Source organism: Watersipora subatra, chromosome 2 (genome assembly GCF_963576615.1).
Source record: "Watersipora subatra chromosome 2, tzWatSuba1.1, whole genome shotgun sequence".
Classification (NCBI taxonomy): Eukaryota; Metazoa; Bryozoa; class Gymnolaemata; order Cheilostomatida; family Watersiporidae; genus Watersipora; species Watersipora subatra.
In genome coordinates, this window is record NC_088709.1 from 75,413,434 (window position 1) to 75,440,044 (window position 26,611).

At 36.3% G+C, this 26,611-nt stretch overlaps 1 protein-coding gene across 1 annotated transcript in view; it reads right to left on the reverse strand.

The window, feature by feature from the left end:
- Positions 1 to 26,611, reverse strand: part of LOC137388567 (tripartite motif-containing protein 2-like) — a 49,942-nt gene that overhangs the window by 23,047 nt on the left and 284 nt on the right. The window contains exons 2-6 of the mRNA XM_068075050.1: positions 17,791 to 17,947; positions 15,233 to 15,416; positions 11,735 to 11,922; positions 3,782 to 3,952; positions 2,420 to 2,528 (exon numbers count right to left, since the gene is read on the reverse strand). Coding sequence (XP_067931151.1) covers positions 2,420 to 2,528; positions 3,782 to 3,952; positions 11,735 to 11,922; positions 15,233 to 15,416; positions 17,791 to 17,947 — 809 coding nt within the window. The remainder of the gene's footprint in view (positions 1 to 2,419; positions 2,529 to 3,781; positions 3,953 to 11,734; positions 11,923 to 15,232; positions 15,417 to 17,790; positions 17,948 to 26,611) is intronic.

The following is a 26,611-nucleotide window of genomic DNA, read 5'->3' on the forward strand; positions in this document are numbered from 1 at the left end:
TGCGGACATCCATATACCATATCCAATTCACTACAATATTCTGCAAATCATGTTTTGCATTATCTTCAACAATATTATTTTATTATATAATTTTTACAAGCAAAAAGATTTTCATCTCGGCATAAAACTTTTATTAAAAATATTCATCAAGTCGTGGCCACTCAGATAGTATTAGCTGATACAATAAGACAAATTCATCTACTGCAACAAACTCAAACAAAACATCATGGCTTATGCAGCACACATTCAAGTCTCTTTCCACTTTATGGCAGTTTCCACACTGACAAAGCTTCTTCGGCTGGTGGGACGACATAAACATTCTGTAATCAGTAAAAAAAATGCAATAAATATATGTCATTCATAAATATGTCATTCTAAAGCGTATCTATTGACAGCTTCCAAATTGGGAGTTAAATAGATTGCGAGTGTAATTTTAAAAACGAATAAACATTTAATAAAGGCACAAGCAAGCCAAGCCAACGATTCGAAGCTTTGGTTCTGGAAATTAAAGATTTGCAATGATCAATCGATTTTACCCACTTTCTAAAATAATTGGTAATCATGACTCTAATTTATCAAAGAAAATTCGAAAAAAATATTAAAGCTAGGTAAAACAGCAGATAAGCTATGAAACGATGATTAGAGATAGCAAAGAATTATCATTTTATTAATTAGTAAATGTATTTATGACTATAAAAATATTATATTTACTTAAGTATAGAAGACTCTAAGTTAATTTACCTCCATTCTGTCTTCCTCTGCAGCAAAACGCTGCTGACGCCTGTCAACAGCCATAGGCTGTCTACTCCAATCTTTTACTAAAAGTTGCTCAAATAACTCTGAGTCGCAGACTCTATACAAAACTAAGTATAACTTAGTAATTGTTGAAACGCGTTGAATCAGTATCGTTGAGAATTCTCTAACGATGAGATTCTTCGAGATCACAGACAACGCGTTTTACGAGTGATAACATTTATTATGGCCTATATAAAGATTTTGCGCTCATGATTGGCTAACGAAGCGACCTCATATTTATCGCTCGTGGTTTCGTTTCAGATATCTTGCTTGTGACGTCACGAAATAGGCACCCGCTGGAACGTGAGCTTTTTAAAAGAGGGCCTCATTCAAACGCATATATCTCTGGACAGGGTTGGTCTACAAAGACAAAAATGGCATCAAATTGTAGCTGATGTTTTAGCCTTTTATGGGTCCTAATTTCATTAAATTGACTTTTTTGACGCAACTACATCTTTAACTGGAAATTCATGAACCTTGTTTAACCCTTCTCATGGCTGATGTTATGGATCTAGTCAGTGTCGTATAGTTTACAGAGTCCCGCGACCAACAGAAGCGTATACGGGAGCTCGCTCGATTCCAAACAAACAGGCCACGCCTACTATTTTTATATAAGTTATAATGGAGAAGCCGCAACATTAATCAACAAAAACTAACCCATTAGCAGTCACTTTAAAATTGATTGTTGTATTATGAACCATTTGAAAGAAAACAAAATTTCCTACAAAAAGCTGCTAATAACGTTTTTGTAAAAACGTAAAGTAAATGCAAAAAAAGAGCGGTATTGAGAGCGAGGTATGAATATTCCATTAGAGATCAGTATGTCGATCGGGTTTGTTTGGAATCGGACGTTTTTGTTTCCGGTTTAGGTTGCAAGATTTTTTAAAGCTATGTGACTCTGACAGTACAGAGCTGTATAATTTCACAGAGTTTCGCTGCTAACGGATGTGTATATCAATGTATATATGTATATGTATAATGTATATATGTATAATGTGTATATCATATGTGCTCGCACGGCTCCAAACAAATAGGCTGCGCCCACTATTGTTTTATATAAGTTACAATGGAGATGCCGCAAAACTAACCAACAAAAATTACTCTCATTGGCAGTCGCTCTGAAATTGATTATTGTATTATACACCATTTGAAAGAAGACAAATTTTCCTACAAGAAATGACAAATGATTTTTTGTAACAAAATTAAGTAAATGCAAAAGAGTGAGATGTTGAGAGCGAGGTAAGAATATTCCATTAGAGATCAGTATGTCAATCGGGTTTGCTTGGAATCAAGCGTTTTTGTTTCCGGCTTTTGGTCACGGGACTCTGTGAAACTAAACGGCTCTGGATCTAGTCAATCACTACGACTGACTAGCACAAAAAAGGGGTGTGGCCTAAACGCTCCTTGTTGGCACCGGAAACGCTCGTGTAGTTATCACTCTAGGGGGAGATAACTCTATGGGTTAACTGATAAACTGGTGTTGAAATCTGCTAGGTCAACCTTTCCTATTCTATAAACTCAACTATGCTACTTGCTTTATATCTATATATATATATATATATATATATATATATTATATATAAACTAGACAAAGCTTAACCAACTTATGTCTATGTATGCAAACCTCTCTTTTTAAGCTGGAGCTGAGAGGCAACTCTGAGACTAGGAAAGTCTTCCAAGATCAACCTGGCAAGTTCTTCTCTCCATTCTTCAAATTTTTGCACAATGTCTGCCTAAAAACATAACCAAAGCCAGCAGTGAGCCCGATTCGAATCTTTATGGTAGGTTTACACAAATGTCAATGGCAGCTTAAAGGTTGACTTGCAATAAAATTCACCTTACAGTTATTTGGTATCAAAAGATTCACCATGTCTACTCTGTTGTGTTGTAGGTGCAAAATATGTAAAAATGTGATTACAAGCTCTTAAAAGCTCAAAAACGAAAAGCTGCCGTAGATTGGAGTCTCTTTATTTCGATGATGTAATCATGAAATTTATTTATTGTCTTGTCACGTGATGTTCTCATGTGAATTGAAAGGCCAATAAAAAGCTCAATGTAAAACTTATCGTAGCACTAGTTTGTGACAAACACTTCGGATTTTACTGAAGACCCCGTATCAAATATAGATGCTCGCTACTTTACAGTTTTGTTTTGGTCTAATCGGCAAATCGTAATCTGATCGTGTGACCCAATACTTCGCAAATAATTTCTGCAGCACTTTTCGATTATCACAAATGACCAACAGGCTCGTCATGATTATCAGAAAATGATATATATTCCTTCAAGCTAAGGCTAAAAAATTAAACGAATTTTTACGGTAAGTTATAGGATATCACTGCTAAAAGTGACAGGATTACAATGACGATAAAACAGACGCGTAAGAACAATAGACATGGTTTTATTGAATGCATGAAGTATATTTGTGAAAAGATTTTGACGAATAAGGTTGCAGGAAAGTGTAAACAGAAACCATCTCTCACAACTGCGTCACATTTGAGCCGTTTTGAAAAGAGAATCCAAACTACGGCGGTCTCGTGTGGCTGCGATTTTCTGTTCGTTTTTTAGCTTTTAAGAGCTTGTAATCACCTTTCCACATATTTTACACCTACTACACAACAGAGTAAGACATGGTGAATCTTTTCATATCAAATAACTGTAATGTGAATTTTGTTGCAAGTCAACCTTTAAGCAAAGTCTGATCAGGCAGGCTGCACATAAGCGGATATATGTAAACGCAAATGTGGCTATAAACACATGTGGATATTAATGGGAAAATATGAGTTCGAGGGAGATTCAAACCATCTTAAACAGAGATAGTGGTTTGAGTACTTGACTACAACTAATAGATAACCTAGCCTTTGTTCTTAGAAACACATGGCAGTATGGATAATGTAGATTGTCTGTCATTAAATACATATAAGACTCATTAATAGTGGCGCAGAGAATATGAGGCGCACTTTGATTGAACAACCATAAGATTATTTACCGACACAGCATGTTTGACTTTTGACTCGAGCATTTGCCTTTGACTGCGGAGTTGACTCCATTTTTGGAGTAATGCTTCCTCTAGGAAACTAGCTATTTTAGTCTTTGACTTCGACCTATTCTCCAGCAGTTCATTCTCCAATACATTATACTGAAGTCTGACAGCATCCAACTACAATACATAGCAGTCTATTAAGAAGTGATACATATATATATATATTTATATACAGTAGACGCTCCTATACCTCCTCTAACGTAAAGTCCAGATAATGTAAAAAATTTATGTGAAGTTTTTGTTTCGTACTACGTAAAAAATTCCATACACCGTAAAGTGTCGAGTCGGGCGAGGTTTCAAATTCGATTTGAATGTTAGTTTATCTCGCAGCACTTGTGCAAGAAAAAACATCGTTCATATAACGTTATATTTATTATGTATAACTTTCACAACATTCTGGTTCGTTGCAATAGATCGTTAAATGTGGCGACAAAAAGGAAAATAGGATAGCTGCGCGATTGTTCATAAACACAGAGGCGATCGATTGGTGCAGGTGTTACAGCCAGGGTGGGTTTGATATATATCGCTTGATATATATATCATCGATAGATAAGATATTTTTGGGTCAAAAAAATCGATATCTTTGAAAATATCCATTTTATCATTCCGTTTTCACCTCACAACTATTGCTAACAGTCTAAAAATGCTAACACCTAAAATCATCAAATACTTGCATAGGGGCCTATTAGGCTTACCCAACACAGACAAACAAAGACAACCAGACCAAATAGGTAACATTGGCTAGACCAATTACCATACATGATGAATTTATTCGCGGAGTTATATTTCGCGAAAATTGTCTTTTCATGCATATTCGCGGATGAATTTATTCGCGGCTGAAAACTGCCACTCTCTAGGAAAAGTTAACTCTATTGCGGCTAGTAATAGATATTCCTACGCATGCGCACACCGCATGTTCCGGTTTATATTTAGCTTACAACTGCGAGGCGATCATGCTATTCTACGGTAAACAATTTTTGCTGCATCCAGAGGTTTTCACAAATATTCATCGCTTTGGAGGCCTTTGATAAGCCAACAACTTGTGGTAAGTAATGAGTTTTTTACATTTACTAAATTAGTCAAATTTTACTTTGGTTCTTCGGTAAAACGCAATACTAATTTTTTCCATCCCTACTGCTTCATTATTTGTTTTAGTGTGAGAGAGAGATTTTTCATCATACACCGAAGAACAATGATTGCAAGGGTGGTAGATGTCATTCTTAGAAGATCACCAATCATTCAGGGAGGTCTGGAAATTGAGGTTGAAGTGACCGCAGCTACTTACGAGAAGAATATATCTGTTTTTAAAAAGGAACGAAAACGCCTTTACGAGCACAAATCTTTGGCCAACCGGCAGAACTTTGTAATAGTAAGCCGCGAGGAGAGTTCTGATGACAACTTCCTTACCAGCCATGTAGTAGCGAGAGAATCGCCTTCAACACATACCCAAGACAGTGACAGCGACAGAGCTGCTATTACCAAAATAGCTAGTCAGAAACCACCATTACACGCGAGTATTCACATATCAAGAGTACCAGTTTAATTTTATTGCTAGACAACCGCCATATAGACTAAACTGTTTATATTTACTCCATTCATCGTTTGTAAAATTTTATTTGTATTTGAAATATTTTATTTGTACACACAAGTTTGTAATAAATTATAATACATCTATACATGAAATAAAATATATAATTTAATCATGTTTGCTACAGCAATATCAAGGAGTTGTTGTCAATGAAGGGGTCTAGGTTGACTGGTTGCTTCTCTGCCAATATTCCTGCCTTGACGAATATTATTACTATTTGTCTCTAGTTTTCGTAGTCAATCTGCAGTAAACACAAAAAAGAAAAAATATTAACGAGTGTTGAGGAAGTACAAAAACAATAGCTGAAGTATTTGATGAAAGCGATCAGTTTTGAAACAAAAGAATTAACTAATGCAGTTGATTATGAAAAAACGTATCTGCACTGCAAATCAAATACTTACCATAATGTCCAGATCAGAATCATGATCGTCCTTGACTTCGGTATTAGAGATTGATGGAGTTGATTCTAATGTAAAAAAGACTAAGAGAGCTTTTTGCTATGCTGAAGCCATGCCGAATAACTTGTAAAAACCTTGAATAATTTTGTAAAGTTTGACGCAATGGCAATAAAGCTCGAAGCCTGGCGATGACTTTAAAGAAGTTTTGGAACTCGGTTATGTTTAGTACTTCTGCCTCGGGGCTATTTTCGCGATGACGCCATTCTGCATATCTTGTGACAACCTCGAATAATTTTGTAAATAAATGTGATGCATTGCCAATGGTGTTAGCTCAAAGCTCAGGCAATGATTTTAAAAACGTTTTGGAACTCAATTACGTTTAGTATTTACATTAAAAACTAGGCTAGCGACTAGTTTTCAATTTGATGCAGTAATTATTCTCTCTTGTGATTAAAAATAGAACTAATTATTCACTGAATTTAATAATTCGCGGGATTGACTGTTCGCGAAATCGCGAATTTTTATGACCAACGAATATTTTCATCCTGTAGGGTAATTAGTGTTTGAGTTGAGAAGAGTTTTTCAGATTTAAATTGTATTTCTTCATCCCTGTGCTATCTCACTAATCTGAATATCTCATCTCGTGTTAAACTGTTATATTTTATTGCCTTATTGGAAGACCAGCTTGCTGAAAACTCTTTGAACTTCATAATCCATGATTTCGAACTGAACTATCTGACACCCAGAAACAGAATTGTAAGCACGTTACACTGACTCACTGAGATGACAGAGTAACTCATCTCATCATTTTCTGTAAAAATCTTTCAATGAATAGCTTCAAACAATTCTGGCTCAGTATAAGATCTATAAATGGGATGACATAACTCTGACTGCTAGTGTTGAGCGTGTGTTTTCATCATGTGGACTGGTTCACAGCAAGTTGAGAAATTGTCTTGGTGTGGTGAAGGCTGGCAAGCTGTTGTTTGTTTACAAATACCTAAACTAGACAAAAGTAGGACATTAGAACGTGCTTGGACTATCATAGTGTGTATTTACTATTTGCACTATTTTGTTTGCACTTTGCATTCTTGTCATGATTTCCAATGCAATGTTTGACGAATATTTTTATATTTACAAATATCATTATTATACTAGGCTTACAATAAATCAAGTTTGGTATTAAACATTGCTGACTGACCCCATACAACTTAATTGAACTTATAAAATACATCAATCACAATGTAAACACCATACAAGTTCAACCTAACTTCAAATTTTTTTCAAAATATTCATTTGTTTAAAAAATATCGATATTTTTGTCAACCCTGGTTACAGCGTCGGTCTACCAATCTGAATGTCATGAATTGGAGTTTGGTCAAAAGTAATCTTTTATCCTAACCTTGACCCCTGGTTACAAATAGATGACGCACAGGTAGAACTGCTTTAAAAGTAAAAATATTTTGTTGTTTTGCCTTATTGTAAACATACAAAATATTTGTTATTATTAGTTTTACTTCGCAGAATAAACTTTGCTGCTTAGAAAAAATGAGCAAGTCGTTGTAAATGAGCGTAAAAAAATGTGCAGTACCCATCAACTCGTCCTACAACCAAACACGAGCGAAGCGATGGTTTGGGAGCTTTATGATAAATGCATATGCGCACACAACTCCCAAAAAATTATCCGTCAACCACCGTAACCAAACCCTTGCACCGAAATCCCATCAAAAAATTTAACCATTTTTGTGTAGAGCCGTTTAACCCTTTCGCAGGTGAGTTTTTGAGCCTATATCAGCTCGTCACGGGTGAATTAATTTTTCAAAAAAATGAAAATTTTGAAACTTTATTGAAATATTTTTTGCTACACTATAGTTGTATGATAGGTTTGTATCATATAACAAGGCACTGTACAAACAGTTTTACACCCTTTGTGCCTATATGAGCTATTTAAACTACCCTTAAACATGTAAATTTTTAAGAAAATTGAAAAATTTGATTGTTTTTGCGATAATGTTATATTGTTGAATAAAACATATTCTGTATTTATATTACAAATAAAGCATTTTACAAGATACCTCTGGTGGAACAAATACTGGCCCAATGGGACTGGTAAAATCATTGACATTGGGGCATTTGTCATTGGTAAGGTTTCTAATTACAGTCCAAACCACATCATTACTGATTGCATCTCCTCCACCATCCCTTGGCCCAACAACAGAAGCATCGTCATCACTAGACTCATCACTTATATCAAAGTCCATTAGATTCACATCAGAAAAATTTGAGTCACTGTCTGAGTCATCAACTATAGAATCTGCCAAAACAAACTGGGCCCTTCGAGTTGATCTAGCAGGTCGTTGGGAAGATGAAGCCATGATTATAAAATGTTTTTTGTGATCTCAAAAGATCAATGATTGGATCTCACTAAGTAAAAAAGCACAAAGAAAGGGCATCGACAACGATCGTAAAGCATAAAAATCATTTCGTGGGGGAAAAAGGCTCAGTATCTTACCGAGTAAAAAACACATCGATATTGATAACGATCGCCCAAAACGAGTTGAAATGAAAAGATACATGTCTAAAATGTAGTTATTCAAGTCCTCACATGTGTTCTTTTACTTTAAAAGTATTTAATTTGATAGAAAAACAAACACAGACCAATAGCCAGTTCTTTTGTTCACATAAAAGCATAAAATTCGATTCGGGGGAAAAGGCTTAGTATCTTTATTGAATAAAAAAAACATTGAATGACGTTTGATAACGATCGCCCCAAAACAAGTTGAAATGAAAAGATACATGGCTAAAATGTAGTTATTCAAGTCGCCATATGTGTTCTTTTACTTTATAACGTGATTAAATTAGAAAAATGAACACAGACCAGTAGTAAGTCTTAATACGTAGTGCGTACGATATCGACATTAATGTCGCACCACCCACTAGGATCGATATCGCAAAACGACATTAATGTCGCACCACCTGTAAAAGGGTTAAGTATAATAATGATACAAAACACATATAAACCTACTTAAAAAGGTTACCAAGTCTTTGAAAAGTTGAGACAATATCCTAAAACTTACCCATCTGATCGAAAAATACATAACTAGACAGATTAATTTGGCCTAAAATTGCCATTGAAACCTGATAAGCCTTTTTTAATTAAAATTAAGACCGGCAAACAAAATGCCAATAAAGCCGTGCGACAGATAGTAGAACTATTAAACCGTACGCATTTCACGAGAAAAACGTGCACATTTCACCAGTCTATGGCATTGTCCAATTGCCGAAGGTTTCTGTAATAAACGTAGAAGTACTGAAAAGTAATCGTTTCTTTTTTGCCGATTCTACCGGACTCTGACATTTTGGACACTTATAATGAGTACTTTGGTATTCCAACTGATGTCCAAAGCAGTGAAAGTAAAGGAAATGACGATGACATTTTTCCAACGATTCTTATAAGATTATTACAATATTTATTTGTAAGAATGATTATTCGATTTTATAAGATTATTATAAGATTTAGTTATAAGAATAATCATTCAAATTGACAAGATCGAAGTATATAGTGACCGATGGTGTGCAATATGTTACTGTTATTATTTTTCTAAAGATTTTGTTGATGATACTACGTCTGTGCCCAATATCGCGGTACTGCCAAGCCGTTTTTAACAAAGTAATAGGCCTACATTTTCTTATAGATGTACATTTATTTCTATGACAACCAGCTAAAATCTGTTTAAATTTTTAAATTCAGCATATTTTTTTTAGATATAAATACAGAAATCTAGATAAATATCACAACTTCTTGATATTGGTTGCTATGACCAATGATATACAGCCCCCAGCCTGTGTATATTACACAGCAGCTTGCCATTTTACTTCTAATATTGCATTTTTCCTATTGCAGGGAGAGATATAAACATATAATCTTTTCCTTTCATTATTGTTGTTTGTTGTACATAATAACATCCAGTACATTACAGCTACCATTGCAGCTACCATTGCAGTTCTCTTATTGCACTGCAGTGCCATTTGACTGCTAATATTGCATTTCTCAACCAGCAGTGCCCTTTCTTTTTCCATTATCACTTTGGTCGTGGGCTGTATGACAGGGGAATTTCCAGTTGTAAAATTACCGCAATCATGATCTATAAAACGAGTGAGATCGATCATAAAAAGGAGAAAAGATGTCGATGCAAACCAATAATACTGCAGTTACGGTATAGCGCACAAATGAAAATAGTTAAGTCAAGTTTTTTTCCTTTTTGCATGGTCAAAGGAGTGAGTTTGGAAAGGTCTTGGAACGGATTAGGCAGTTAACACGTATTTTACTCTTCTTATAACATAAATTTCCTATAACGTAAATGTTCCTGGAACGGATTATTTACGTTGTTGGAGTGCTTACTATATATACATATACCGTATTTTTCGGACTATTAACCTCACCCCTATATAAGCCGCATCTGCTATATTTTTAAAAAACCGATAATAAAACAATACATAGGCTGCACCTTTTGTATTGGCCACAGAACTCAAGACGGTGCTTTTTAAAACGGCAGCAACTTTGCTGTTTAAAACGAAACAGTGCCTGTTCCGTATTAAACGACGCTTTTTAACCTAGTGCCTAACGGAACAGTACCATTAGGCACTGTTTCGTTTTTTCTTTCACCACAAAATGCGCGCTTACCGGAGATTCCGGTTAGTGCGACCCTAGCGGTGAAAGAAAAAACCGCAGAATAGTGGCAGCCTCTAAATAAACCACATGGCTCAAAACATCTGAAAAAAGTAGCAGCTAATAGCCCGAAAAATACGGTAAATATATATATAACAAATACTCCTTTGTACCTTTAACTCGGTTCCGTTGAGCTCTCTATGAGAGGTGCAACACTATTAACCTTCATACATAGCTCATCACTTTTGTGATTGGAGCACTCTTTTGTCAACACATCGACTTTCTAAAAGTCTGAGAAATAACTTAGTTGTTGCATGACAGGAAGTCAACTCTCATTGGCAATGGGAATTATCTCCCTTGGCGGCTCTGAGCTGCACTAATAAGGCTTCAATAGCCAAAACAGTACTGTCTGTAGCTGCTTTCGAGAACAGCATCGCTCATGCTTTCTTGTTGAATGAGGTTGAAGGTTTTAATGAAGTCAACTAAAAGTTATAGTGAAAACGAAGCCGAAAACCGATAGGTGATAAAATTTTAGCGATAAAAAAGTTGGAGTTGAAGTTCAGTAAAACAGTTAAAAATACATAATAAAACTCAGCTTTAATTGTGTGTTTAGTAAGATAAATTCATTTAAGTTAAATTCAAAGTATAGGTTATATGTCTGTCTCAAAGGTGGAGTTTTTTGCAATTAAGTGTTTCAATGAACATCCGCACGATGCACATTTAATGTCAGCGCTTGACCCCATAGGTCAAGTATTAACCTAATTAATGACCCTATAAATAGCTACGCAGTCTTGTCAGGCTTAGCAGCATTCGTTCGGAACATTGGAACTGCTCAAATGGAAATAAGAATGACTGAAGAGTGAAAAAGTTTAGAATGGAATAGCCTGGGCGATATTTTAATGTGCACCATTTGGAAGTACCGTTTCCATCATTCGCAAGCATGACGGACTCAATAAAGATTTGCGAGTAGCAAAACCCCCTTAGCTTGCGGATTTGTGCCATTTCCACGATGTGGTTAACTTGTGGATTGACTCAAACTTGCGAATCATGGAAACATAGTGATTAGATACCTCGACTATGGGTTGTTGAAGGCAGAGCACCTGCATGTATTTTTGTAGAATCAAGTACTAGCATTACTCAGCATCCTATCTAATCTATAACTAGTAATAGGAACATCACAGGCCCTGTAATATCTTGTTTATCGCCATTCAAATGCAGAGAAGCAGAAGATAAGGCAAATACACAACCTGGGCGTCTCTCGTCTCGTGGACAAGCGTAAGCATGGCTGCAGTGTCACTGTCATAAGCAGATTGTAGTTTGGAGGCTTCCTTAAACAGCTCCTCATACTTATCCTCCTTGGCAGCGCTGTCAGGTGTCCCATCAAGCAAAATAATAGATGAAAGGTCATCCAAAGGAATCAGGATATGAGACGTAGCTGAATAAAGGAGAGAAAAAATAGTCCGTAAATAGTCCTAGTTTCTGAGCAGTTGAAGGGCAATATTTAACGATAGCCATGCTTCAGAGATTAGTTGTAGCACAGGTAAATCCTACATGCCACTGTTACCTCTTCAAAATGTCTGAGCCAATTAAGTTAACTAAAATAACTTTTCCATTTTTATTAGTAGTGAAGAAAACTATCACAATGTCGTCAACTTTAATTCTGGTAATTACAATATCCAAAACAAGAAAGGTGGCTTGGTCACTAAAAAAAATAGCCAGTGAAATTCAAGCAGTCTGAAAGTGCTCCAAAAGCATCAACATGTTGGACCTAAGCACTTGCCAACAATGACATGATGCATCGACTGGTATAGCAACCCTTTTAGTTGTGAGACCACAGTCTGAATTGTCAATGAACTTTAGAAATGCATCATCAACAAGTTCACATCAATATTTCAATTTGTTAAGAACAATGGAGTGTGAATTTATATAATAAGGATTCAATAGCGCCCGGAAAAATTCCACAAAAAAGTTATTATGAACATTGGACTAGCCAAGCTTCCAATAATTTGCAAAAATATACATGTATTTATCAATGACAGTATTGCGCACCTGAAACAACCATAACAACAAATTCAGAATGTATTCTAAACCATTGGTAAAATATATTTGAAAATGCACAGCTTCAACAGTATTAGATAAAAGGATGACATCTAAATTTTAGTTGACAATGAAAAAACCCTTTTATTTGTAATATTAAAATTTGATTTGCATACCTGTAATTGACATCCGGAGCTTCATTATACAGCATCGTAGACTATTTAAAAACTGCACATCAACATAGAAAACACCTTTTCACATGGCAAGTAACAAATATCTATATGCATATAACTTGATATTCAGTGACTGGGAGACCCTTTTAAAAACAGCGCCAATGGAAAATAATTGTAAGAAACTTTTTTAAATTACATTTTAGGGCTACCAAAGCAAAACTTATAGTAAGTACGTCTTTTTTAACTAGCCCCTGTAGTTTACTGTTTTAGTTTTATAGGAAGTCAGACAGGAGTAACAATATAATTTATAAATTTCAAGAGTATACTCATTTTCCCAAATATTTGAATTTATTTTGAAACGGAACAATGATAAACTTGTCAACTAAATTCAATATTAAACAGATTCATCAGAAGAGCAGATACATGTATATTAGTTTAATTGAGATTAAATCGAAGCTAAAATGCAGGGCATAAAAGTTTTGCTTCGCCAAAGTGGTTTAGACGCTAATATCATTCAGCAGTGCAGAAGAATTGAGGTCAGAAGATATTGTGCAAGGTATTGGACAACCAGAGGATGTTCGTTCCATCAAAAGCAACAATCAAAACGCAACTGTCCAAGCAAACGATACAAACATTTTTGTTTCAAAATATTTAATTTTTGTTTCTGCATATTATATAAGTATGATTCGTTTACGTCACATCATGAATATGTTCATGAATATGTATTTGTAGCATTTGATAGATATCATTATATAACTTATAAATTTGCAAATTTATAGCATATTAATTAATAACATCATTGCGGTAATCTGATCATACAACTGATCGACGCTCGTAACTCCTCTTCTATTGCATATAAAAAGCCAGTTTTGGCTGCAAATTGTAGCAAACATATCAATGAGTGCAATGAGCTTTTATGCAACATTAATAAACATAGATATAAAATAAAAATATGTCTTCAAGTTTAGAATCAGTTAAAAATTGAAAGTGTCAACAAATTGCAAAGCAGGGCACAGGCTATAATATCATCATTGGTCAATTGCAAGCAATAGATATCGATGGGTAAAGATATTACTTGGCTTCTCAATGCATATTTATTAAGTGATATTTGACAAGTTGGAGGTAAGTTTGTGGATTCATAGCATTTAAAAGGTTTAATATCGCTCGACCAAAAAAGAGAGCAGAATATAAGCGACATTCGCTTTGCCCATAATAGGGCTAAATTTATCTTCCCGACATTCTGACAAACCATTTAAAGAATACACCGCCAGCCTCTATTTGACCGCCGCTTCCAATTGACGGCCACTATAGAGGAAGGGTTAACAAATAGAGTGCCATAACGTTCAATTAGAGGTTTTACGGTAAATGTATTTTGTTTTAATTGAGATTCAGTTTAAAAAGACTCGTATGTTTGAGTTTTTAAATCTTCACAGAGAGGTTGGTAATCTACGAGTAGGTTTTAAACGGTTTTGCAGGTCTGGAAGTCTATACAAAATCAAGATTGTGCGAACACGCATACACGCTCATACATGCATACATATCAACTCATGTATCTGCCTACATGCAGATACTAAATACAATAATTCATTAAATAATACATATTCATAAGGTTTGTAGCAACGACCAATATATGAATAATACGAAAGTCATGTATTAAAAATCTAGACAATCTTTCTCTTTTGTGATTGACTGATGTTCGAACAACTCGGCATAAACTGCTGACAGGGTGGCCCCTGGTTAACCTACTTGTTCTTCTAGCAGTGTTTATCACCCACTTGATAATATGTGAGTGTAACGGTGATATAATAATAATAATAGCCTAACAGGGCACTTTTCTTGCCTTTCCTATCATGATTTATGATAAAAAATGAAAATACAAGTTGTCCTCACATGACAACAGGCTCATTTAGCAATGACTTGGAGTTGCGACGACACGGTAAAAATTGATAAGATTGTCAAAAGTGTGCTTTCACTGTTAGTGAGTCAAAGCGTAAATAAAGCAGCCGAGATGTGACTGTATTCAGTATCGAGTGTTAGGTTAATATCAGTCATTTAGGAGCATACAGTACTGGGTGATAGGCTGGAGCTGAAACCCTATAAAAAAGACCTGCGGTAGATAAAAACGCTGAATGAAAAGAGAAATTCAAAAAAAGTAAACATAAAAATAGCTAAAATTACATAACATCCACCGCATTGACCTCTCTGGTAGCCAAACATTTGTTTACATGGTAATACTAAATATGCTTGTTTAAAGTCTATACTTATTATTAAAAAACAAATAAAGATTAGAGAAAGAAAAAAGATACAGAAGTACATCACAGTGTAAACAGCCTATACATATGCAATACAAGAGCCTAGTATCAAACAAAACGTTTATTAATGGAGGTAGGTTCATTTAATGAGAGAGTCACTTAGTGACAGGGTCTTCGAACGTAACCCGTCATTAAGGGAAGACAACTTGTATTACAAACACTGAAACAGTCAACCATGCTAACATGAAGTTAAGAGAAGAACACCCATACATGGTAAACTAACCGTTGTCACAGCTGTCTAGATCTGGCACACATTTGGCACAGCATATAGACCTGCACACTTTACACCCCAGAATGTTTGCCTGATCTTCATGTTTTTCACACATGTTCGGCTTCGCTTTGGCATTCAAAGCCTTGAACTCAGCCATGCTTATCTTAGGATGGTCTTCTAGCACAGCATCATGAACCTGAAAGGGAATAATCAAAGGAGCATGCATGAAATCATGGTTACAAGCTTACAATGGCTTTGGTATCATTGAACTAGTGTACATAAAGAACCAGTGAAGATTAGCACCAGAAAGGCCCAGTTTGTTATATAGATAATCTGTGTATAAATCTCAGGGTTTATCCCTTGTCTGTTCGTCCTGCGTGTGTCCAGTCATAGCAATAGAGTTTTAGGAATGAAAAACATCTGCATTACAGTAGCTTTGACCGATATTTGAACTCGGAATCTCCAGGTATGCAGACAAGCGTGCCAAACCACTAGACTACATATCCAACTGGATGTAGCGATGAATAGTAGTTCACATTATACTTAATACATCTTCCAATCATTGATGCCGATTGGTTAAAATACTCAAGCTTCAGCTAGCATGCTTAAAGAGCTTGATGCAACATTTTTCCCTAACGCTATATCAAGTTATAATAACACCTCTTATTATAGTAAGATTTAACTACTGTAGGTTACGTTACTCAAATTCATTTGGTGAAGAAACTTGCCCAAATAAAAATAAATTTTCTATGCAAAAACTTTTTTATTAACGGTGCAACGCCGGCATTCAGCTAATGTTTTTTTCTAAAATTGATCATTTATTAAACTTTATTAAAAACTAATTATTTACAGGTAATTTTGAGCCAATGTTATAAGTCTACCTTGACATTTGCTCAGACTGCCTTTAGAGGAAAAATTATTTTTTTGACGAACAAGGAAATATTTCGCCGTTAACCATAACTTTGTATCGTTCTACATATGCGCAAAATGTTTTAATGGAAAATTGTAAAACAATTAATATCCCTCTTTTGCAACATTCATTCTATTATTGCAAGATGTTTGCAAGACGCTATTGACTTTTTATATAAAATAAAAAATAGTGAACTTGATAATTAAAATATGAAAACTTACTTTCCATGTCCATTGTAAACAGCAATTAATCAAAATAAGCTATTCGATAGAGGAATTTCAACTTGCAAAAGCCCTACATCAGTTAAAGAAATATATTCTCCAATCACCTCTGTTATGTTTTGAGGTGTGTCAATTTGCATATCTACCACCAAATAACTGATCAAAAATATCATACATGACACAGCACCACTCTTAAAATTTGTGAATGTTATAGAACTATTCTTACTATTAAGATAAGGCATCGCAGGTAAAGTTGTTTTATCCATTTCCATTTTTTTTATCCATTTATCTATTTCTTTCACTGACCTATTTGGTCTTTAAATTGAGATAATAAAAATCTTAAAGGTTGACTTGCAACAAAATTCACATTACAGTTATTTGGTATCAAAAGATTAACCATGTCTTACTCTCCTGTGTTGTAGGTGCAAAAAATGTGGGAATGTGATTGCAAGCTCTTTGCAGCTCAAAAACGAACAGTTAATCGCCGCCATCACGAAAACGCTGTAGATTGGAATCCATTTCCAAAACGGCTCAACTGGGACGTAGTTGAACAAGATGGCTTCTGTTTACACTTTCATGCAACCTCATTCGTCAAAATATTTTCACAAATATACTTCACGAATTCAATAAAACCATGTCTATTGTCTATATGCGTCTGTTTCATCATAATTGTAAAGCTGTCATTTGAGCACTGATATCTCAAAACCTACCATAAAAATTTGTTTAATTTTTCAACCTAAGCTTGAAGGAGTGTATATCATCCTCTGATGAACATGAGGAGCCTGTTGGTCACCTGCGATAGTCGAAAAATGCTGCAGAAACTGTTCGCGCAATTTGGCAGAAAGTATGGGTCAAATGATCAGATTACGAATAGATGATTAGACTAGGCTGAAACGAAACTGTAAAGTAGCGAGCATTTATATTTGATACGGGCTTTCCGGTAGAACCCAAAGTATTTGTCATAAACTAGTGCTACGAGACGTTTTATATCGAGCCTTTTATTGGCCTTTAATTTCACGTGATAACATGAAACGTGTCAAAACAAACTGTTGGAGTACGTCAGCCAAATAAAGAGATTCCAAACTACGGTGTTTTTGTGACGGCTGGCTGCGATTAACTGTTCGTTTTTGAGCTTTTAAGAGCTTGCAATCACATTTCCACATATTTTGCACCTACAACACAGCAGAGTAAGACATGGTGAATCTTTTGATACCCAATACCTGTAATGTGAATTTTGTTGCAAGTAAACCTTTAAGAGCAACGGCCCCAACCACCATGCCACACAGTGAAATAACTCGGAATATTTTTTTCTCCCATGACAAGCGTATTGATAAGGTTGTGCATCCCTGAGTGAGTGTCCTGTGTCAGAGTAACAGTTACTACGGGACACATACAAGTATCTGTGAGGGTTTGGCCAAATGACTGTAGAGTTATCCTACCTCAAGATGCTCCTTGCAGAATCTCTTGAGACACTGGGTGCAATATATCACAGCTTCCTGTTTAATGTCTCCTTTTTTCTCACAGACACCACACCAATGTTTATCATGACAAGTTTCATGAGATGGCAGTGTAACTGGTGCCAGCTCAAAAACCTCTCTGAAACGAGATTTGCAAGTTTTAAAACCACAACTAATTTTGTTATTCAAATCGTAATCAAGTAAGAAAAAAAATTATGATATTTTTTTCAAAAATAAATTGTATTTTTCATTGAAATCAACTTTTTCAGTGTTCATGATTTTCTTGATAAATTCAATTTTTCCCTTATTTTTGGTCATGTAAATGATGCATGTAATGCATCAGAATGCTGGTGAACCTACTTTTCAGTATTACTGGCTTACATGCTTCAGTTTGACAATTTCTTATATATCTTGTATTCAAAAGTTACATAAGATTATAATGTGCAAACTACATGTACTTCAGTTGAATAGAGCAACCAGCAGTTTCACACAAAGCACAAATGAGAGCAAATATAGTGTTTGATTTTGTGCAAGTTTAACAGAATTTTTAATGGAGTTTCAAAACACTCTCTTCTAGTTGTTTCAGATTGTTTATCCAGAAACCATTACTATTTGCAAATTTGAGAAAAAATAAAAATCGTGATTTGTTTCCAGGAAAAGTCATGAGTTCAATCAACGATTTTAATCATGTCTTCTCTTGCCTAACTTGATCATAATTATACCATGATTATGTCTAGGCCAGACTTCTTTTGTTGTTAATAGAGGTATGATAGCAATTTGCCTTGGTATTGGTCGGTGGTACACATCGAGCTATCTTGTATCGGTTGAGAGAATTATCCCTTTTCTAATTAGTAAAAGCAGTTGTAAAGTTTTGCTTTTAGGCTGAAACTAGTGTTTTTCTTGAGTAGTCAAGCAGAAACTTCATCTAATTTGCTCAGTCATGTTGATAGAGAGTTACTCAGTAAGGGCAGATGTTAATAGATGGATACTGAGTAAGGACAGGTGTTGATAGAGGGATACTGGGTGAGGACAGATGTTATTAGAGGGTTACTGAGTGAGGACAGATGTTGATAGAGGGATACTCAGTGAGGACAGATGTTAATAGAGAGTTACTCAGTAGGGGCAGATGTTAATAGATGAATACTCAGTAAGGACAGGTGTTGATAGAGGGATACTGGGTAAGGACAGATGTTATTAGAGTGTTACTCAGTGAGAACAGATGCTGATAGAGAGATACTCAGTGATGACAGGTGTTGATGGAGGGATACTCAGTAAAGACAGTTGTCGATAGAAGAGCTTATTAAGAATGTGTATAGATACGGTAATGGTGCTGGTGCGTTTACACTGGCCGATTTTGTCACCGATTTTGTCTTGCACAGACAAATTTGATGAGTCTGTGTCAGTAGGTGTGAACAGAAAGATCGGTGTCAGCACCGATCTAAAAGTCGGTGTTGGTGAAACCCAGCAGTGCCCGGTTGCACCGACAAATCGGACGCTCATCAGCCAATCAGAAGCTAGGAGCCTCTGATTAAATGAGCCTACGCTTTAATGACAGGGCTAAGTTTATGAAACGAAAGGACTAGGTTTAATGAGAGGCTAGGAGACTGTCATTAAACTTTCCCTCGTGCTCTTTCTGATAGTGAACTTTTATTTAAATTAATTAAAAGTGAATAGCCAGTTGTACGACTACTACTATTGATATGACAACATAAACGACGACAATTGATAGCATAACGAGTAACAAGGCTATAATAAAAAGGACAACACATATAATAAAATATTTACAGATATAAAATATATACAAACATATAATTACATATAATACAGACTGTCAGAGCTGCCACAGCCGATCCTGCCATCAACAAAATCTCATTGGAAGACTCCATTCGGCATTCAGTAGTTGCTTATAGCGGTAGTAGTAGGAGCAGTAATAGTAGTGTAGTACTAGTATATAATTTTCCACATCAAGCGCGTTGATTTTTATGTGTACTCGTCTCCGCGTGGTCGGGTCAAGGTCAGAAGGGCGAAGCGCTGTGATTGGCTGTTGGTACCAACAAAAATAGTTCGATCGTTGCAATGTAAAGGGGGAATCGGTGTCGGCACCCATACGTGAAATGTCTGAGGTACCTGTCTGAGTCAGGGTATTGGCACCTAATCGGAGTCAGTGCTGGCCAGTGTAAACGCACCATAAGGAGGTGCTCAGTAGGAAAGAGTGTTGTTATGGGGTGGGGGTAACTCAGTCAATCAATTAATCTAGGGCAACCATGGCTCTTCACTTTGTAATATCAATTACAGCTCAATACAAATTGAGCTAATTTTGGGTTTTCCCTTTGAAACAAGCGTGGCTCTTTACTTTCAGACAACTATGTCTTTTGACTTTGAGACTGTTGTATATGCAAGCATCTCTCGCGCACCTGACTATGTTTCAGGAACTTAAGCTAAGGAAACCAAATCGGCTTTAGGAGACAAAACCTCTTACACAGGCCTACAGGATTATGTAGCTTTCTCAGCTTATTGAAGTCCTTACATATATATATATATATACAGTCAAACATGAATAATTCGAACTTCACGGGACCGAGCGAAAGTGTTCGAGTTATCAGAGCGTTCAAGTTATCAGAGCACTGTCACAAGTCCATGTATTTATTTATTTATTAGTAGATACATGTACATATACAAACTATAATATAAATCAAAAGCATAAATGGCTTGTTTCAAATTAAATGCTTCTAATGTAAAGTTTAGAACTTTTTTATCAAAAAGTATAAATTTTTCTATCACTTGAGATTGGTTTGTTGTTTGAGGTGATGTTATTGCCAGGATGTTTTTTAGATTAAAATTGGCAAAACCTGATCGTTGTTGAAATGCTCAGAAAAAAAGACATCTTTTTTTAGCGTGTTAACCAAGATCAATTTTGCCGATTTTTTTTAAGTTTATGCGAAGGTTACCTCACATTTCCTTGCTTCCGAAGGGCCATCGCTAAGCGGATGTTTGGTAAAAATCAAATTTCACCAAACCTTTAGAAAAGTTGTTGACAAAAATGTTTTGCCGATGGTGGTAATAACGACGCTTATGAATTACGAATAGTTTAGGTTCACCTCTATGGCTTGGAATAAAGTGATTTTCTAAAGCGATAACAACCGTCTCGGTAGCCGTTGGGCAAAAAACTGTTAGAGTTAACAGAGTTGAGGTCGAGTTATCTATAGCAATTTATCATTACGTGGGAACGGACCAAAGAAACTATGTGAGTTAACCATGTGTTCGAGCTATCCGAGGGCGAGTTATCCATGTTTGACTGTATGTATATATATATATATATATATATATATATATATATATATATATATATATATATATATATATATATATATATATATATATATATATATATATATATATATATATATATATATATATATGTGTGTGTGTGTGTGTGTGTGAGGGTGTATTGGAGAGCATTCTTCTCCTGTTTCAAGCTAGTGAAGACGTGGTGAGTGATTATAAAACAAGGCGTCACAGGCAAACATGGTTTGCGAAGAATGGTTGATTCAGTGACAGTGTTGACAGTGTTTAGTGCTCGAATGATCACATGGACATTGAGAGTGGTGTAAGGCTAAGTGTTCGGTGATTGTGTTACAGGAATTAGTTACTTATTCATTTCAGGAAGAGGAGGGTGTTTCATTACTTTTGCATGATGGTCATGGTAGAGGTGCTTTTGGCATTATTAACTATGGCTGCATTCAGGTTCAATGCTAATGATTTTCCTAGGTAAGTTATTAACCCTAGTGATGTAGCCGATTCCTACAAGTCTTGGCTAATAGAATTTGGTTAATGTGCAGAACTTGCCATTCTGCCAATGGGTAAGACTGAAGGTCAGGATAATTGTAGCAGTCACATTAAACTGCTTGTGTTATCGGATGCCATAAGATGGCTGTGAGGCTTTACAATCTGTAGGATTTAGTTTAGAGTCACAGATTCTACTTATGAGCAGGCCATGGAACACCTACAACGAATTTATGGTGCAGAAGAAACAGCGTATGGTAGGATTATAAAACTTGTTACTTGTTTGCAAGCATGTGATGAAAATGATTAAATGTTAAAAGTTGAGATTTAACAAGAGTTTGAACTTGAGTGGTGATGATAACTGGAAAGATTTTGCTCTTGTGGTAGCTATTATTGGACTCAGTCAAAGCTACGTAGGCAATTGCTACAGGAAAGGGATTTAAATTGGGCAAGGTTATCAGATACTCTCCTAGCTAGACAACTTGCTCGTGATTCAGAAGCTGTATTAAAATATGCTAAGACTAAAAGCTAGTGGTACAGAGGATTCAAAAGTAGCGGCCATTGTTTTTAGGTAATCTATAAATAGAACTAGAAGTGCTAGTTGTTACTTTAGTGAACGTGCAGAAGTTCATAGAATTTCTCAGAAGGAATGTAAGGACTATTATTATAATAGGTCTAAGAATAGGTACCCCAAGGTTGGGTGTAGATCTTCAGGTCAAGAGTTTACTTGACATGAATGTAGGAGCCGATATAGAAATTCTAGTCGGTCTTCTAGAGATTCTAGTGCTGATAGAGATCATTTGTGTACTAGATCTAAGGGTGAACGTTTACCTAGGAATGATTAATGTTATAACTGTGGTAGTCGGCAGCACTGGCTTCGCAGTTGCCCTGCTTTTAAGTGCTTTACTTGCTGTAGGAAAGGTCATGCTAGTATTGACTGTGCTAAGAATGGTTATGAGGACTCTTGGAAACAAGCTCTTAGCAAGTACAGCTATAATAGGAGTAGCAGTAGGGATAGTGATAGGATTATAAACAAAGGTTCAGGTAGAAGAGACAGACTACACTTGTTCCCCTCATCTTAGTAAAAGCGTGAGGGTTTCTTTATCTGGTCTTAAACAACTAGATAATAGAATAGTAAGAACTTTAAAGGCAAATGGTATTGAGGTTAATTTTGTGCTTCATACAGGGGCCGAAGTTTCAACAATAACCAACAAAACAGCCAACAGGTTAGATTTACAGTTAAGGGGCTATCAAATGTATTGACTGCAGTATATGGTAATGAATTAAAAGTAGTTGGCAAAACAGAGGTTCAGTTGGGAAGTAGATACAGATCTATTGTCACTCAGGTTCATGTTATAAAAGGATTGAGAAAAAACTTTTGGGCATAAATGAGTCGAGGCAGCTGAAATTATTAGCTGTTTAAATGCATTGTGTACGGAAGGTTTTAAGCCAGTTCCATTATTGCCTCCTAGACCTATTACTGCTGGTGCACGTTGGCATCTTTCATATGATGGAATGTTGCAAAATTTAACAAATAAATCTGAAAGAAAAGATACAGGTCCCGGAGAGGGGAAGGACAGGAATGAAGGCTGACCAAAAAAGGTATCAATGAGAGATATTACTAGCACAGAAGAAGCAGATCCAAAAACAAAGGTGCATCCTCGTAGCACCAGCTACGCAGAGGCAGCTCAGAGTAAGCCGCAGTTTTTCCTGAATAAGACGAGCAGTTTCATCAATGAGGTTCTGTCAGGTTTAATGTCACATGAGGTCAGTCATCCAACAGCGTGAACATGACTTTGCTGAACGCTGGTTGAGGATTGAGGAACAGTACAGGAAAGCTATTGCAGCTGTGAAGGTCGATGAGCGCCAGCTTCAGTTGGAAATAAAAAACGAACAGAAGTTCAAGGATACCTTGGCAAACTTGGCTACCCATATGGACAATGTTCTGAAGGACACTAAGCTACCTGCTACCCAGGCTGAGGTGAAGTTACCTACAGACAACCAGCAGTCTGTGAGTGGGGAGGCTCACTTAGCTCCCTACATCTCAAATCAGGGAGGTTCAGAAGATGCTGTTTTGGCAGGAACCTGTACTAGCCATGATGCTAGCCATGCCGAAACAGGTGGCATGGTAGCCCAAAAAAAGACTCATTGGGCTAAAGAGATAAAGGCACAGTATTTCCTGATAGAAGAGGAGCCACGCTCTGAGGAGGAGCTTAGAATCTACCTTCTGTATGATTCAGATGATCCAATGATGTCGGCACGAGAAGAGAGTGATCTGGATGCCTAGTCCTGGAAGCACAGGAGCAGGTAAAAACAGGTACAGCTATGTACTCAGGACTTGCAGGTTAGAGCTGAAGATCACAGGTTAGGCTGGTGAGAGCTACTAGAAGCCAGAGAGTAAGTATGGGAAGAGGATGATTCAACTCATACAATGGCAATTTCGATTTTAGTACAAGGTTAACATCTGGTTCACAGGCTATCTTCATGCTCATGTATGATTACTATTCCCCATTTAACACCTTAGGTAAGCTGGCTAACTTCCCCTACTCCCAGTGTGACTAACCCAATGACCCAATGTGAGCTCATGATGACTGAAGGCCCTATTAGTGTATCAGAGGATAGTACACATGCGTGTCAGACACCGTCTCTGAAGCTTGTTGCTTCCTAACATGATGCCAGGTGTTGGTAAAACCTATGTTTGAGCCTCAATAGTTACAGTGTCTATGTTCAGGGCACCAATAAAAAAGGGTTGTTATATATGCAGATGTCTCTCGCATGCCTGACTGTTTTAAGAACTTAGGCTAAGGAAACCAGATGGGCTTTAGAAGGCAAAGCCTCTTACACAGGTCTACAGGATTATGTAGCTTTCTCAGGTTATTGAGGTTCATAAGTATATATATAGGAGGGTGTATTGGAAAGCATTATTCTTCCTGCTTCCTGTTTCAAGCTAGTGAAGACGTAGTGAATGATTATAAAACAGAGACAACTATAGATTTTTAGTTTGAGCCAACTATGGCTTTTGACTTGGAACTGATAATTTTGGTACTGTAGGCCTATACTAAAAAACAAAAAAAGATTGAGCTTATATGTGCAAATAGACAGGAAAGGAGTCACACTATCAATTTAACCATAATAATTTCAAGCGTTATCATGTGTTGACAAGCACTAATACAAATTAACAATTATTTTTCTTTAGCACTTCTATTAGCAGTTCATTTTCTACCTCGACTACTCAAGTAGTCGAGGTAGAAAATGAACTGTCAAATATTGTGTCTGTAACTTCTGGTGTGCCGCAGGGTTCGGTGCTCGGACCATTGTTGTTTTTACTTTTTATTAATGACCTTCCTGACAAGGTAAATTCTCAGTGTAGACTTTTTGCAGATGATGCCCTGGTATATGCCACAAGAGATCAAGCCAATACATTGCAACAAGATATGCATTCACTTGAGGCTTGGGCGAATCTCTGGCAGATGAGTTTTAATCCAAAGAAATGTTACCACCTTTCAGTGGGAAAATCCCATCTCATGTCAAATAAAGAGACTTCTTTTTTCTTATGTGCCCAAAAACTAGAAAGCGTCTTATCTAATCCGTATCTCGGAGTAGAGCTCCAGAGTGACTTAAAATGGAATAAACACATTTGCAAAATTGAATCTAAAGGGAAGCGATTAATTGGGATGCTTAGAAGGGTACTCTGAGATGCGGATGCTCGAACTAGAAAGGCTGCATATACATCCTTGGTAAGACCAGGCTTTGAATATGGGTGCGTGGTTTGGGATCCACATCTTAAAAAAGATATTTTATCATTAGAGCAGACACAAAACCTAGCACTGAGATTCATTTTTAAGAAAAAAGGAATTACTAGTTTCACTAATTTAAGAGAGAATACTTCTTTTGAATCGCTGGAGGAGAGACGATCCAGACTGCGCAAAAATATTTTTGGTAGAATCGTCAGAGGCGATATTGATATAAATGTGGGAGTTAAAGTCAGGGAAAGTGGTTCTGATAAAGAGGAAAGGCCTCCTGCATTGTCTACTCGATTTGGGAAGTATTACTTGCCCCACATTAATACCGATCAGTTAAGATATTCTTTTTGGCCTCGGACGGTGAGGGAAGTTCGTGCCGAGGTTGACTAGCTAGCTTGCTCTTTTAAGCTGAGTTCCGCTATTTTGTTTTTTACCTCCATTGGAGGGTCTTTTGCGGAAAATTTTTTACCTCCATTGGAGGGTCTTTTGCGGAAAATTTTTATCTGATCTGATCTGAGCACTAGCAAAACTCTAACTCGCTATTACTATGTACATAGTTGGGCATGGCTCTTTTACAAACATTCATTCCATTGAAACCAATCTCTCATGTTCAATTTACAAACTACAGTATTGAAATCCCAAAAAGTTATCCTATGTCCACAAAAATGCTGAGCAATTTCGAGTAACACCATTTTTAAAAATAACTGTTTTCGGACTAGAAGATATTTTCTTTAACTGATTTCTGTTGTTTACATTCACAATTTTTTTGAAATAAATTAACAGGCATGCAGACAAAATCGATCGAAAGCAACCCAGACTCGGGCCTATGGATAGTGTCACAGAGTGCATGCGTGTAAATAACATCCAAGAACTAAAAGATAGAAGAGAAGATTTGGATTTGAAATTTTTAAAAAGAATTGTGTTTGGTCTATACGATCTAGACCTCAATAACTATATCTCTTTTAACCCATCCCACCAAACCCGTCATGGAGTAGTCCACCCACATTTTAGGATAGACCAATATAAGCACTCTTTTTATAATAGAATGGCACCGAATGTTGTGGGTCAGGGCGTTGATGACTCCCTCAGTTTTTAATACGATCTTGGTATTGCAACAAATTAGGTTTTAGCGTTCTTATCAATCATTTTATCTCAAATTTTATGTTCATATAATGCCCTCGGGCGTATTGGACAGATTCGAATATATATAACCCAATAGGGCAAGTGCCCTTGTCTAAATGTTGGGTTTTTCGCTCCAGCTAATGTTCATCCTATTC